Source organism: Phocoena sinus, chromosome 14 (assembly GCF_008692025.1).
Source record: "Phocoena sinus isolate mPhoSin1 chromosome 14, mPhoSin1.pri, whole genome shotgun sequence".
In the NCBI taxonomy this organism is placed as follows: Eukaryota; Metazoa; Chordata; class Mammalia; order Artiodactyla; family Phocoenidae; genus Phocoena; species Phocoena sinus.
In genome coordinates this window covers 67,866,656-67,881,691 of record NC_045776.1, presented here as the reverse complement: position 1 = coordinate 67,881,691, position 15,036 = coordinate 67,866,656, and the positions used below count along the sequence as shown (strand labels likewise).

Genomic DNA, 15,036 nt, shown 5'->3' with positions numbered 1-15,036 from the left:
ATTGAACATACTGGCATTCAAGATTTAGAAATCAGTCTCATGTGAGTTTTGTCAGTGTGAGTCAACAACCCTGAGTCTGAATGAATAAGGGACGGAGGAGATGAGGAACATGAATTTGAGTCAGAAAGCCCTGGGTTGGGTCCCAGCTCTGCCACTTCCTAGCTGTGTGCCACTGGGTAAGTCACCTTACTCCTTCAGCCTGGGTTCCTCACCTATAACATAAAGGTGATCAGAGGACCTAGCCCATAGAATCACTAGACAAGAACAACCTAGGGAGGCGCTTTACACAGGGCCTCCTTGGTCATCATTGGGTCAACATGACATGCCCACATGCCTTAGTCACATTTCCAAAATCCAAACAGCTCTGAAACTGGGGAGTCCTCCATAAATCTCGTGGCAGAAAAAATGGATCTGAAGTGACATGAAGCTATTTACAGTTTTCTCTATTCCTCTTACTGTGAATATTTGCTGCTGAAATATTAAAGTGTTTGGTTATAGGATTCAGTGGGGTATTACATATAAACACAGTTGATGTGCCTGGTCCTCTTCCTAAAATCAGGAAATTTTTGAATTTCACAACTTATCTGGCTCTGTGGTTTCAGGGATGATGAGGGTGAGAATGGGACTCTAAAACTGGCCCGTGGGGGAATTCCCTTGCAGTCCAGTGGTTAGGACTCCACACTTCCACTGCAGGGGGTACAGGTTCGATCCCTGGTCAGGGAACTAAGATCCTGAAAGCCGCATGGCCAAAAAAATAAAAATGAAAAACAAAATTTTTAAAAATTAAAGTTAAAAAAAAAAAAAAAACTGGCCCATAGTAGATGCACCAAGGTACCGACCGTCTTGTAAGGACTCTGGCCAGTCTCGACAAACCCCACCCTGACTCACTGTGCCCCATCCCCTGCAACTTTAGAATTTGTATGCCACTCACCCAGGGATACATCCCAAGAAACCTGCCTGGTTACAGCCAAGGAAGAGGCACCAGAGGAAAGGCACACAACTTCAAATATGCACACACTAAAGGCGTGTAATTAAGAGCTGATCAACAAGTAAAAGCACAAAGCCCAGGTTCCATTACATTTTGAATTGTGTATCAATGATTGTGGAAAAGCAACTGTTCCCACAATGAAAATACAAGCTATGCAAAACAGATTTAAAGAACATGGCAGCTGGGTTCAAGAAAGTACATTTCTTTCATGGTCAACCGGTGTTCACGAGACAGCAGCACAAACAGCCAGGCGCTTTGTGGGGTCGGCATCCTCTGCTTCCCCTTCAAGAAGCCGCTTTTGACTTGTCGAAGGCTGAAAGTAAAGGAAAAGAGAGAGATGTTCAAAGAAAACCTCTGGCTTGGTTACAATTTACCAAAGTTTCCCTATATACTTCCAGTAAACTTGGAGCCTTTCATGTGAAACTCCTAGGACCAAGAATACTGGTTGTCCTCATTGACTCTGAATCCCCACACACCCCTCCCAAACTCAGACACCCTTATCGGACTGACATTTCTCTCCTTTGGGGCTTCCAACCACTCAATGATGTCTATTCAAAGTAAGAAGCATAACCAGCCTCCTCTTGGTTGTCTTCTAAATTAGGAAATGTAAAGGGACCACAATACCTCTCCCAGGGAGCCTCAAGTCTTGCTCTTTTGTGGGAAGACAATCTTTTTTGTGTCTTTGTTTCCCCATTTATAAAATTGCAAGGGAGCAGTAGGAAGAGGAGTGTTACCGAAAGAAGGCAGGACAGGAATGAACACATATTAACTGATACCTACAAAGAACTTTAGAGGAATAAGATTATAATCAGAAATCATCAACCACTCACCCCAATTTTAAATTTTTCAGCAAATTTAAATCTGAGCCTCTAATAAGTCTTCCAATCTTGCATTACAGGAGACTTCCTGAATAACCCCTAGCTGTGCTTCTCTAATGCATTAAACATAGTCTTCATTATTAAATCTTCTAAAGGTGCCAGAGCAGATCAAGCTGAAACAAAGTATCTACTACATTATTCCTTACCAAAAAAATGTTAAGCAATCACTGCTAAAGAGACTATTCAAACTCCTTATCCTCCATTCATTTGACTCTTTAAACTTAGCCTACATTTAATGACCATGATCCAGAATACCTGGGCGGGAACCTGGGGCAGAGTCATCGACTTTTCTTCTTCAAAAAGCAAATTCTTAAATTTTCTCTTCATGTCCTCATCCTGTGAAGAAATGAAAAACATAAGTAGGCTGTGAATGAGGGAAAGAAAGCTCCTGAAAGGCAGGGCTAGGATGCCCCTGGAAACAGGGAAGTAGGCTAAGATGGGGATGAATGTGGAGAAAAGGGAAAAGTCTAATCAGCAGTTGGTGCTTAGTCAACACTGGCTGAACCAAACCCATACGCTTAAGAGCTCCGGGTGAATGTCTACTACTAGTAGACCGACTAAAACATAATGAGCAACTGTCACCTTTCCATTATATAACTATGTAACAAAAGGACTGGTTGACTAAAATATACTTACGGAATTACATAATTTCATCTGTGAAAACAAGGGAGCAAAGAAATAGTTGCTTATCCAAACCTGTCATATAAATTTATTTTCATTATATGATCCTTGAAAATCTGTGGTAGAAAATGCATTACACTATGTCGCAAAGCCCCATCAAACTATTTCAAATGGTTTCAAGTGTTTTGACTAGTGTTAAGGTAGGAGAGAATTATTAAGGACTTGGTAAACCGAAAGGTGATATACAAATAATAAAAATAGAAGTAATTATTATCAATAGAATATAGCTGAAATATGATAAAATCTTCTGAAAGAGCATTTTCTTGGTTTTCACTATATTTTAATTTCATTAGCAAATAAATTTTATTTTGCAAAAAAAAAAAAAAAAGAAAAAAACTCCAGGTGGGTCAGAGAGAACCATAGACCTTAGCAGTCAATCTTTCAGAGCCAGCATCCCAGATCCTGAGAGATGGCGATCAGGAGGTCAAAGGCTGGGGTTGGCTCCATGCTGCTCCCCAGATCTTTCCAGGAGGTCCCCCCTCCCACTGCCAACAATGAGACCAGTTACCAGGGCCACCCTAACAAAGCAACCCTGCACCCTAGGAAAATTCACCCAGCAAGCACTGCACAAGTTGCCAGAAGGACTTCAAGCCCACAATATCCCAGAGCTAATGAGAAAAAAAAAGTGAACAGGTGTTTCTTGCTGCTGGAGAGGGAAATGAGGGGTGGGGCAGGGTACACAGAAAACTCCTGCCCACCTCCATGAATAATCACTTCTGCAGGGCTCACTTCTGCATCTGGGAGCCCTGAGAGGTGACAGCCCTCCCTACCTTCAGAAAGGTGAAACACCCAGGACTAGGACTTGGGCTTTGGGGCCAGCTGAAAGCTGAGCTCAGCCACTCACGAGTAGCATGTGCAGAATACAGACCCAGAGCAGCCCACTTCCAAATCCTCATGTACTTTTCCATCCAACCCCCGCTCCACTCCTCCCACTACGCCAAGTGCACCATGGTGGGTGCAGAGAAAGGACCTAGGAGTGAAGGCCTTCAATATTCAGCAATTTGATGGATATAGAAAAATTAGTGCTCGAGGATGAATTCACCTGTTCTACATCTAGTAGCTAGAATCACCTGCTTCCATCACTGTTTATTGCATCATTCAGTGTAGCTCCCCACTGCCCAAGTGCCAAGTTCATCTGGATTCCACTCCACACTGTCCTCTAGGATCTCACTTCTCAGCAAGGCCACTCTCAAAGGTCCATTCCTTATTTCCTCCTACACCTGCTTACAGCCTCCGCCAGAAATGCCCTCTGTGCCTCCCTGCCCACCCACCTCCCTCATTCATTCAGTGAACAGCTGAGGACCCTTAGATGCCAGGCTCTGTAATAAGCACAGGGGCCTCCATATCAGAGGGACCCAACCAATGTTGAAAATGCTATTCCCCCATCGCTGTGGCAACTGAATTGTGATTGTCATGGCTGAACTGTGTGAGTTATGACTGAATTGTGTCCCCCCCAGACCCCATTTATATGTTGAAGCCCAACCCCCAGAATTGTGACTGTATTTGGAGACAGGGCCTTCTAACAGATAATTAAGTTAAAATGAGGCTCTTAGCTTAAATATAAGACATGACACCATAAAACTCCTAGAAGAGAATATAGGCAAAACATTCTGACATAAATCGTACCATTGTTTTCTTAGGTCAGCCTCCCAAGGCAATAGAAATAAAAGCAAAAATAAACAAATGGGACCTTATCAAACTTACAAGCTTTTGTACAGCAAAGGTTTTGTTTGTAGTTACAAACAAAACCAAAGGACAGCCTACAGATTGGGAGAAAATATTTGCAAATGATTCGAGCAACAAGGGCTTAATTTCCAAAATACATAAACAGCTCATACAGCTCAATAACAAAAAAAATCAAACAACCCAATCAAAAAATGGGCAGAAGACCTAAACAGACATTTCTCCAAAGAAGACATACAGATGGCCAACAGGCACATGAAAAGATGCTCAACATCGCTAATTATTAGAGGGATGCAAGTCAAAATTACAATGAGGTACCACTTCACACTGGTCAAAATGGCCATCGTTAAAAAGTCTACAAATTAAAAATGCTGGAGAGGATTTGGAGAAAAGGGAACCCTCCTACACTGTTGGTAGGAATGTAAATTGGTGCAGCCATTAGGGAAAAACAGTACGCAGGTTCCTCAAAAAACTAAAAATAGTTGCCATATGATCCAGCAATCCCACTCCTGGGCATATATCTGGACAAAACTATAATTCAAAAAGACACATGCATCCGAATATTCATAGCAGCACTATTTACAATAGCCAAACAACCTAAATGTCCATCGACAGATGAATGGATAAAGATGTGGTGCATACATACAATGGAATACTACTCAGCCATAAAAAAGAATGAAATAATGCCATTTGCAGCAACATGGATGGACCTAGAGATTATAATATGATATCACTTATATGTGGAATCTAAAGTATAACACAAATCAACTTATCTATGAAACAGAAACAGACTCACAGACATGAAGAACAGACTCGTGGTTGCCAAGGGGGAGTAGGGGTGGGAGAGGGATGGACTGGGAATTTGGGATTAGCAGATGCAAACTATTATATGGAGAATGGATAAACGACAAGGTCCTACTGTATAGCACAGGGAACCATATTCAATATCCTGTGATAAACCATAATGGAAAATAATATGAAAAAGAATGTATACATATATATAACTGAATCACTTTGCTGTACAGCAGAAATGAACACATTTTTTAAAATATAAATTTATTTATTTATTTACTTTTGGCTGCATTGGGTCTTTGTTGCTGTGCACGGGCCTTCTCTAGTTGCAGCGACCGGGAGCTACTCTTCGTTGTGGTGGGTGGGCTTCTCATTGCGGTGGCTTCTGACAGAGCACGGGCTCTAGGCACACGGCCTTCAGCAGCTGTGGCTCACGGGCTCAGTAGTTGTGGCTCACAGGTTCTAGAGCGCAGGCTCAGTATTGTGGTGCACGGGCTTAGTTGCTCCGTGGCACGTGGGATCTTCCCGGACCAGGGCTCAAACCCGTGTCCCCTGCATTGGCAGGTGGATTCTTAACCACTGTGCCACCAGGGAAGCCCAACACAACATTGTAAATCAACCATACTTAAATATAATAAATTTTTTGTTTAAATTGGGCTCTTAGGGTGGGGCCTTAATCCATTATAGCTGATGTTCTCATAAGAAAAGAAGAAGACACCAGGGATGTAAGCACACAGAGTAAAGACCAAGTGAAGACACAGAGAGAAGGCAGCCACCTGAAGGGCAATGAAAGAGGCCTCAGGAGAAACCAAACCTGCTGGCACTTTGAAATTGGACTTCCAGCCTCCAGAATTGTGAGAAAATAAATTTCTATTGTTTAAACCACCCAGTCAGTGGTACTCTGTTATGGCAGCCTGAGCAAAGTAATACTGCTATGTCATCCCCAGGCCACCCTGACCTTAGACAGTCTCCACACCGTGTGAACTTGTGGGTACCAGAAGCCCTGTGGGCAGTCCTCATCCTGGGGATCCTCCATACTCTGTGCCTACCCCTATTACCACATGTAGCTCACTGCTCTGTAGTCAGGGTTGGCCGCCACCTGGACTGTGTATCCACAGTGCCTAACAGTGCTTGACACATGAGCTCCTTACCTGTCCTCTGAAAGCATGAATGAATGCATGAAGAGGTGAAACCATGCAGCCAAACAGAAATGACCACAAGCCTATTTAAGCCTGTATTTAAAACAAGTCATCAGTTGGGAATTCCCTGGCAGTCAAGTGGTTAGGACTCAGTGCTTTCACTGCTGGGGCCTGGATTCAGTCCCTGGTTGGAGAACTAAGTTCCCACAAGCCATGGCACAGCCAGAAATGAAAATAAAAAGAGTCATCGGTAAGCAGCAATCTGAAAAAGGAGATCATTACATACCAGAGATAGAATGTGTATCTGTAAATACCCTTCCTTTGAGATGTCTACAGTCTATTCAAAAATATGACATTGTAATATGCCTCCAAGTTAAGCAGGAAAAAATCCTCTATTTCAAGAAGTAAACATGGACTTCCATGGTGGCAGAGTGGTTAGGAATCCGCCTGCCAGTGCAGGGGACATGGGTGCATGCCCTTGTCCAGGAAGATCCCACATGCCGCGGAGCAACTAAGCCCAGGCACCACAGCTACTAAGCCTGCACTCTAGAGCCCGCGAGCCACAACTACTGAGCCCGCATGCCACAACTACTGAAGCCCGCGTGCCTAGAGCCTGGGTTCCGCAACAAGAGAAGCCACCGCAATGAGAAGCCCTCGCATCGCAATGAAGAGTAGCCCCCTCTCGCCGCAGCTAGAGAAAACCCATGCACAGCAACAAAGACTCAACGCAGCCAAAAATAAATTAATTTAAAAAAAAAAAGAAGTGAACATGAGGTCAAAGGTGGGTATAAGGGATGCTCCCAAAATTGGACACTGTTAATAACAAAAAAGAGATCAGAACTCACATTCCAAACACTCAGTCCAGTACCAGACCCATAAAACCATTTAGTTTCCTCAAAATCACTGAATTTTCCCAAAATGAAACCTAAACTGTCACCAGCAGGTGATTTTTGTGGGCACTTGGCATCCTCGTCCTCACTGAATGTTCATTCCGCCTTCTGCTGCAAAAATAATATGTGGACAAAAGAGTATTCAAGTGAGACCCCTGTGGCAGGGTTGAATTTCACCTTTTCCTTAGTTGTTAACAATTTTGAGACAAAAAGTACAAGAAAAATAGGCTATGCTTGTTTGTACATTTTGGGCAGATGTAAACCCTGTTCCCAGGCCTAACTGGCAAGCTCTGTTTTCTTCAAGATTAACACAGCTCCTCTACCTCCATATCTGGCCCCCAAGAACTTCCCTATTAAGGCACATGAAAAGAGCCAAGAGGAATGTTTTCTTTTTCATCAAAATTAAGTCCCCACATGCAAAGGCACCCTTTATTTCCAAATTCCTTTTCTCTAGGGTCCTGCAGTTTCAAATCTGTGTGGTCTATTAAGTGCTAAATCATCTGACAGATTTTTTTCTGGAGGGACTGCTGTTTCCAGGGCAACATCCCAAACACATGTATCTACTTTTCGTTTCTTGTAAGGGTTTCTTGTTCTCAACCTGAGCTGGCCTGAGCAGAATTGTTCGGTGTGGAGGGCTGGAAGAGAGAAAGAACGAGGACACTCTTCCCAGAGCTCCAGAAGCACAGTGCTGAGACTAGATGGCCCAAGGAGTTCCTGGACTAGAAATTCCCACAGTATGTGAGCCTCCACCTCAAGCAACCTGGTTAAGTCCCCCATCCCCACAGGAAACAGAGACCAAATGAAAGTTAACAGAAAGGCATATGGCTGTGCTAAAAGGAACTCCACTTAACAGAAGACCTGGCATCCATCAAAAAGCCTGCCCGAGGCTGTAGTGAATTCTAAAACCAAAGACTAGCCCACCAAAGCCACTAAGGACTTCCAACCCTGGCAGCTCGAATGAGATCAGTACATAATCTAACAGCAGCCACAACCCCCAGCAGGGACACAGAGGAAATGCAGACTTGAAAGGCACAGGTGAGAATCTGCTAACGGCATGCTTACTCACCATGAACGAGAAGTGGGACCCCTCATGCCCGATCACTTGGGCTTCAGAAATAGCCAGATTCTACCCCAGTGAGGCTGCTCCCCTCCTCCCACCCCTGCTTCCCTGATCTAAGGTTGAAGATGGCTGGAACGCAGCCCATCCCGCCCGTATGGGATACGGTGTTTGAGAGAAGAGAAGGACATAGCTAGGGTGGAAATTTGGAGCTAGAACAATCTCTCAAAGGAGCACAATGGAACACAACTGAACCGCAGACTCAGGGAAGCCAAGTGGAACCAGGACAGGCCATAAAGTGAGCTTGTCTATCCAAGTCAAGTTGTAAAGGTTGCACACAAACACGAGACACACCCACGCTCAGACCCATAGACAAACATACACATACCGACACACCTAAACCTCAGTCTTTAAAAATTGCATTAAACAGACCCAACAAAGCAAACGTATGTTTTCATCCTCTTCCCCATCTCTCAGGCACAGTTCAGGGCTGCCCGGGTATTTTAGGCTGGCAGGCACTGCCCCATACACACCTGAAGCCACGGGTGTCTTAAAGCTTCTTCTGTCGTAAAACGTGCCTTTGGATCCACTATCAACAACTTCTTGACGAGGTCCAGAGCTAAAGCAGTAAGATAATTTGGCAAATCACAGTGAGAAGGATAAATAAACAAAATTAAATCAACAAAATTAGAGTGTGCCAGAATCACAGGCCAACATCCAGAAAGAGGAGAGAGGGGCTGAGGTCATCGTGATCAGTAGGCACGGCCCCCTAATCCTCCCCACTCTGTATTTGTCCACGTGCTCTAGAACACCAGGAACGACCATGATGCTCCCCAACACTCACTGCTCAGACATCACAACCTCTTAGCTCTCCGTCCCTACTCTCCTTGCTGGACTCAAGTTCAAACTAATTAAAGATGAACTTCCCCCAGTTCTAAAACTCAGGATGTTCAGCCAACTCTCTCCAAGACCCACAGAGTGATGGTGAGAGCTCCTCGGCCAGCGAGAGCTCGCTCCTTGAAATCCCAGGCTTGGCAGAAACAAAACTTGACAGCCAGCAACAAGTGGAGGCTGGTTGTATATTGCAATATTATTCCTTAGACACTGTGACACTTAGCACAATCATCTGTGGTACTTTGTTTTAGTTTTCTACTTTTTCTTTTGAGAATTACAAAGTTACCCTTTTAAATTCTAAAATACAAAGTAATTACATTTAGCTCTTGCTGTGCTTACTAATTCAAAGGAGACCTTGTAACTAAAAAGTTACCCATTATTTTTCACACTTAAATAGATACCAGGCACAGTGAGCATATTACACTTAACCCTCACAAAACCCCTTAAGGTAGGGGTTTATTGTGCCCCTTTTACAAATAAATGATATGGAGACCCAGAGATGTTAAATAACTTGCCTAAGGTCACAGAGCTAGGAAGTAGAGACCCGGGACACGAGCCTACATCAGCCTGGCTCTGGAGCCCAAGTTCCTAATAATTTCCTTTGCCTCTCAAATGGTGCAAAACTAACAACAGAAAATAAGAACAGGATTGACAGGAGAAAACATCACAGAATTTGAAAAGAAATTCCCACCCAGGCACACACACACTCTAGCAAACCACAAATTCTTAACCCTTTCGTATCCATACCCTTCTCTGAGACCTCTGACCAGACTTCAGGAATGAAGTTGCATTTTCCACTGGTGATCTGATCCTTCAGTGACACGTGAGTCTTATGCTCAGAGAAAGGTGGATACCCACTAAGGCTTAATATTGGTAGAGAGAGAAAGGAAAAGAAATCAAGTGGCATTCTCAGTGGCATTCATGGATACATCGATTTCTTTTTCAGCGGCATGAAAAATTAGGTGTTGCTTTAAATTGATGGTCAAAATAAGTGACCTAAATTAAACACAAGCTCTCGACCTGGACACATTGCTGATTTCACCTAAATACCTCCAACCAGAGTCTGAAGAGATGAAAACTTTTTCTTACCAAATGAAAAGAATAACTCCTAAACTCCAGCAGTCCACAGCACGGTTATATCCAGCAGTCCCAAAAGAATTAAGAACCTCAGGAGCCAGGTAAGTGGGGGTACCACATAAGGTTCTCATCAGAGAGGTCTCCCCCAAAATCTTGGACTGCCCAAAATCAGTAATCTAAAGTAAAGACAAAAGGGAATCACTTTTAATGACATCATAAAATAAAGAGTAACATAGTCTGCCAGTCCCAAAAGACATGCAGATTAGAACAGTTCCTATCCTATGGTTCATGCTGCCATTAATCTGGAATCTACACATTGATGTTTTGGTAAGGTAATTTTAAACTCTGCAAGTTATTTAATTTTGCTTAAATGAAAATTCCTGAGCCAAGGAACTTTAAGGCCCAGGTTTTCTCAACTTAGATCTGGGTTTTCTGTAACCTTACGAAAGGCTTATAACCGTAAACAGACACTCTAGAATTCTAATTAGTTATTCCTGGTTCTCCTTAGACCCCGGTTTCTCAACCTTGGCTGCAAACTGGAATACCCGAGGAGCCTGAGGAAAATATTTACACCTGGGTGCCATCTACAGTGATTCTGAGGCGTAGGCTTGGTGTCACGGTCTGTTTGGTTTTTTTTTGTTGTTTTTTTTTTTTGCGGTACGTGGGCCTCTCACTGTTGTGGCCTCTCCCGTTGCGGAGCACAGGCTCCAGACACGCAGGCTCAGCGGCCATGGCTCACGGGCCCAGCCGCTCCGCGCCATGTGGGATCTTCCCGGACTGGGGCACGAACCCGTGTCCCCTGCATCGGCAGGCGGACTCTCAACCACTGCGCCACCAGGGAAGCCCTGTTTGGTTTTTTTTTTAAATCAACAGAGGAATCTAAAATGAAGCCAGGATTGGGAAGTGCTGTTTTAAACAGAGGAAGACAGGGGATGTGTTTCTCCCATCTAGACCCCTACTTCCTCCCTCTGAAGATGAAAGTGGCTTATATACAATGGAGCTCAATAAATGCTCATTACATCTGGATTGGAGCAATACCATCTGATCTCTAAAAGAATTGCTAAAAGTGGGAAGGTCAAGTGCTCTACCTTTTTATGCTCCTACTTTTTACTTGATGAATTTAAAAACAGTTTCTGAACAGAAATCTACTGGCCACATATAGAACATACATTTCTTACCTTTATAAGGCAGTCCTCTTTTTGAGATGAGAGTAGAACATTCTCTGGCTTTAAGTCCCGATGTATAATGCCATTTTCGTGAAGGTACTGCATAGAAAGATAGGCATGACCCTTAGATATATGGAGTAGTATGTGAGTAGAGAGAGAGAGAGAGAGAGAGAGACACACACACACACACACACACATATTTTACAGCTGGATGAAACTGTAAGCCATGTTACTCACAACCATATTCCCCCAATCATAGAAAACCACTGGATAAATGGATTAGTGTTTACAAATTTGTTTGTAAGAAACTCTTTAAAAAAGTAGAAAAATGGGGCTTCCCTGGTGGCGCAGTGGTTGAGAATCCGTCTGCCGATACAGGGGGCGCGGGTTCGTGCCCCAGTCCAGGAAGATCCCACATGCTGCAGAGCGGCTAGGCCCGTGAGCCATGGCCGCTGAGCCTGCGCATCCGGAGCCTGTGCTCCGCAACGGGAGAGGCCACAACAGTGAAAGGCCCACATACCGCAAAAAAAAAAAGTAGAAAAATGAAAAAGGCAACTTATGACAGTAGACATTTTACTTCACTCTTCAAAATAATAACTATCCCTTCATATTGGCAGAAACAGAAGATGTCAATTTCAATAATAAAAATGTAAATGGATGATATAAAATATTATGAGACCACCTTAAACTATAAAAATTCCACCAAAATAGTATATTTGGTTATTCCATCCCTGAGAATATTTTTAAAGGGATTCTGTAAAGTACACATGTGTAGATTATCTGTTTGAACACCCAGAGTTAACATATTCCTTGATGCAAAGATTAGTCTTTGAAAACTATGGCTGAAATAGAATGGTGATATTTCTTTGTGTATTCATTTTTATATACTAAGTCATATTTTCTTTAGGAAAAGAAGTTTCCCACATCCACTGATCTGCACTCAATTCATCTTAATATTCTTGGTATAATATAAGGTTGGGAACAAACCATTAAGAGAGTAAAGCACTGGTTAGGTATTTATGGGCTTCAATTTTCTCTGGATATCCCTCTGGCCTAGAGGAAAAATACTCCAAGCACCTCTACTCATCTGGTGAAGCCCCCAGGGTGGGCACCCAGGTAGACCAGCCTCTGGAAAATCTCCCTCAATCCTCACCCAATGCAAGAGCTGCTCCCAATCACTGCGTCTCTTGTATACAGTAGGTTCTCAAGGGAAGAGGCCTTGGCAGGGAATCGCCACAACCAAATCTGGGTTGAGAAAGGGTGATGTTCTCTGAAGCGTGCAGGGTGCCATCAGCTGTTCCTCCACCCAACACTTGCCCCAAATATTGAAGAGAAGGCAGAGCATGTGCCTGCCCGCGTGCCTGCTACAGTTAACAAGATACTACATGTGTAAGAAACCCCTAGCACTGTGCCACGGGGGTGTGATCTGTCCTCATACCTGCCCAGCTCCCCCCTTGAGAGGTAAGGGGGATTTTTGCAAGGATCAGGCAGCAGTAGAGATCCCTTCCCTTCCAGGAATACCTCCAAGCTAAAGAGAGGCCATGTGGGACTGTGTTTATTTCTTTAACTTCGTTTTTTTTACTCTCTTAAGCCTCACAGCAAGAACTTTCTCATCTGAGTCAAAGGGGTGGGATGTTTTTGCCAGGAATGGAACAACCCACACACACACTCTGTTCTCTGGGACTTTATCCCTGGTCCCTCATCTTCTGCCTAACTGGGAGAGTAACACTTAAAAGAAAGTACACTCTCAAAAGCAGCAAGGGCTTCTCTTACCTGCACAGCCAGGAGCATCTGGTAAAAATAGAGTTTGCATGTAGCTTCTTTCAGGCGCTTATTTCCCACCACCCTATCGAACAGCTCTCCTCCTTCCATCCTGAAACACACAGGCAAAGCAGGGGGTTCATTCCTGGAGGGAAACTCACTTGGAAGGAAGAGAATAACACAAACAAAGCAAACTCATTAAGACAAGCAAAGTGTTCATTCACTCGACTCCCATTTGTAAAAGCAGTAAGGTAATAAGCCTCGTCCACAACAAAGATGTGCCCATTGGAAACTAAGGAGGAAGAGCATGGTGGGAATTGGAGACGCTTGGGGAGCTTTTAAAAAATCTGATGCAGTAGATCAGAGGTGGTACCCAGGAGTTTGCATTTTTATTGTGCACCCCAGGTGGTTCTGAGATTGGTGCAGAGGAGAAAGCAGGAACCTACAATCAACTGGGGTCTGAACCCCAGCTCCACCACTTCCCAGCTGTGGGACTTTGGGCAAGTTACACAACCTCTCTGAGCTTGTTTCTAGCTCCTCAAAAAATGGGGATAAAATCCCACCTACCTTGATGGCTGTTGTAAAAATTAAGAGATAACTGATGTAGGTAAAGCACCTGGCACAGTGGAGATGCTTGGCAAGATTATTCAATCCCTCTGCAATTCAGTTCTCATTTCTGTAAAGTGGACCCAAAAACAGTAACTCACTAATAACTTGTAAGTAATCTGGATGACAGGGAAGTTAAATGAGTGACGTGCTTAGAGCAGGACTTGGCTCATATTAAGTGCTTAATTAGTATCAGTTACTGTTATTGTATTATTATTACTATTACTATTATTATTAAAATGTTTTAACTAGATCCAGTCAAATAACAATCTCCTGTTTCATAGCAACAGATATTCCCTTAAGTACAAGGGCTGTCCAGTCTCTCCTAGTGCTATGACTGGGGCTGCTATTTACTCTCTAATCTTAATGGTCAGCCAGCATAGCCACTGTTTCCCGCTCAGGAGTAAAGCCTTGTCTGTCTGCCATGACAGCCACTCCCAGAAACACTGCACATTTATGCAGAACGAACATCAAAACAGGTCTCTTCCAGGAATGAGACAGGAAATTATTTTAATCACACCAAATAAACCTGCAAGAAAACCAGCACCTGAAAGATACTCAGGTGTCACCATGCAACCTGGTACTATGATCCCAAGCAGCAAGGGTCACCCAGGCCAGTTATTTCAGAGTAATAATATGCACCTGTGTTTGAGCACCTAGTGTGCCAGGTGCTCTGCTGGGGGATTTCCAGCCCTCACAGCATTTGAACCTTATGCATCTGTGCCTGGGGTTATCATTATTACCCCAATTTAACACAGGGAATATGATACTCAGAGAGGTGAAGTAAACTAACCCATGGGTAGACAGTCAGTCACCAGCAGAGTAAGATTCAAACACAAGCCTCAGATCCACATGCCTTTGGACACACTAGAAGGATTTTAGAATTGATACTAACCCCCCACCACATACATACACTGAGGGTCCCCAGCGTGGATAAATGCAAGCCACCATTAGGCTCCTTGGTGGCTTATAAACGTTTAAATGGAAACAAAAAAAAGTTTACTACTCACAATTCCAAAACAATATAATAATCTTCGGCATCAAAAAAGTCTTTAATCTTGATGATACAAGGCTAAAAGGGGAAAAAAGAGGAAAAGTAGTGAGAAGCTCCCCAAGAGGAAAACCCCAAGAGCAGAACTCAGGACATCCACCCAAGGGGTCAAGGAGGCCCAGACCAGGCCTCTGGCCCCCTGCCTCGGTACACTTTGAATTCCACACACAGGGGAAGGCAGAACACAGCACAGCTGGCTCCTGAGTGAGAAAATACAAGAAACTCTCCACCCCACCAAGCTGGTAAGAGAGCAGTTCACGCTTTGTATACGAGGCTGGTGCCAAGGAAGGGAGGCCAGTCTCCTCCCAGCTTTCCTCCTCACTGACCCCCAAGCACAAGGACTCAAGGACACCTAAGGAACCTGGGAGCCTAG

At 43.8% G+C, this 15,036-nt stretch overlaps 1 protein-coding gene across 8 annotated transcripts in view; it reads right to left on the bottom strand.

The window, feature by feature from the left end:
* Positions 1-754: 754 nt before the first annotated feature.
* The window catches only part of CHEK2 (checkpoint kinase 2), a 40,404-nt gene continuing 26,122 nt past the window's right edge, over positions 755-15,036 (bottom strand). For 2 of the 8 annotated variants that reach the window (XM_032603466.1, XM_032603465.1), the window contains exons 9-17: positions 14,623-14,684; positions 13,019-13,118; positions 11,258-11,344; positions 10,092-10,255; positions 9,750-9,865; positions 8,642-8,727; positions 2,122-2,202; positions 1,769-1,774; positions 755-1,301 (exon numbers count right to left, since the gene is read on the bottom strand). In XM_032603466.1, the coding sequence (XP_032459357.1) occupies positions 1,212-1,301; positions 1,769-1,774; positions 2,122-2,202; positions 8,642-8,727; positions 9,750-9,865; positions 10,092-10,255; positions 11,258-11,344; positions 13,019-13,118; positions 14,623-14,684 (792 nt within the window). In that variant the 3' untranslated portion in view covers positions 755-1,211. Of the gene's footprint in view, positions 2,203-8,641; positions 8,728-9,749; positions 9,866-10,091; positions 10,256-11,257; positions 11,345-13,018; positions 13,119-14,622; positions 14,685-15,036 lie in introns of all 8 variants that reach the window. The other 6 variants (XM_032603468.1, XR_004345493.1, XM_032603467.1 and 3 more) reach the window with 6 other exon arrangements.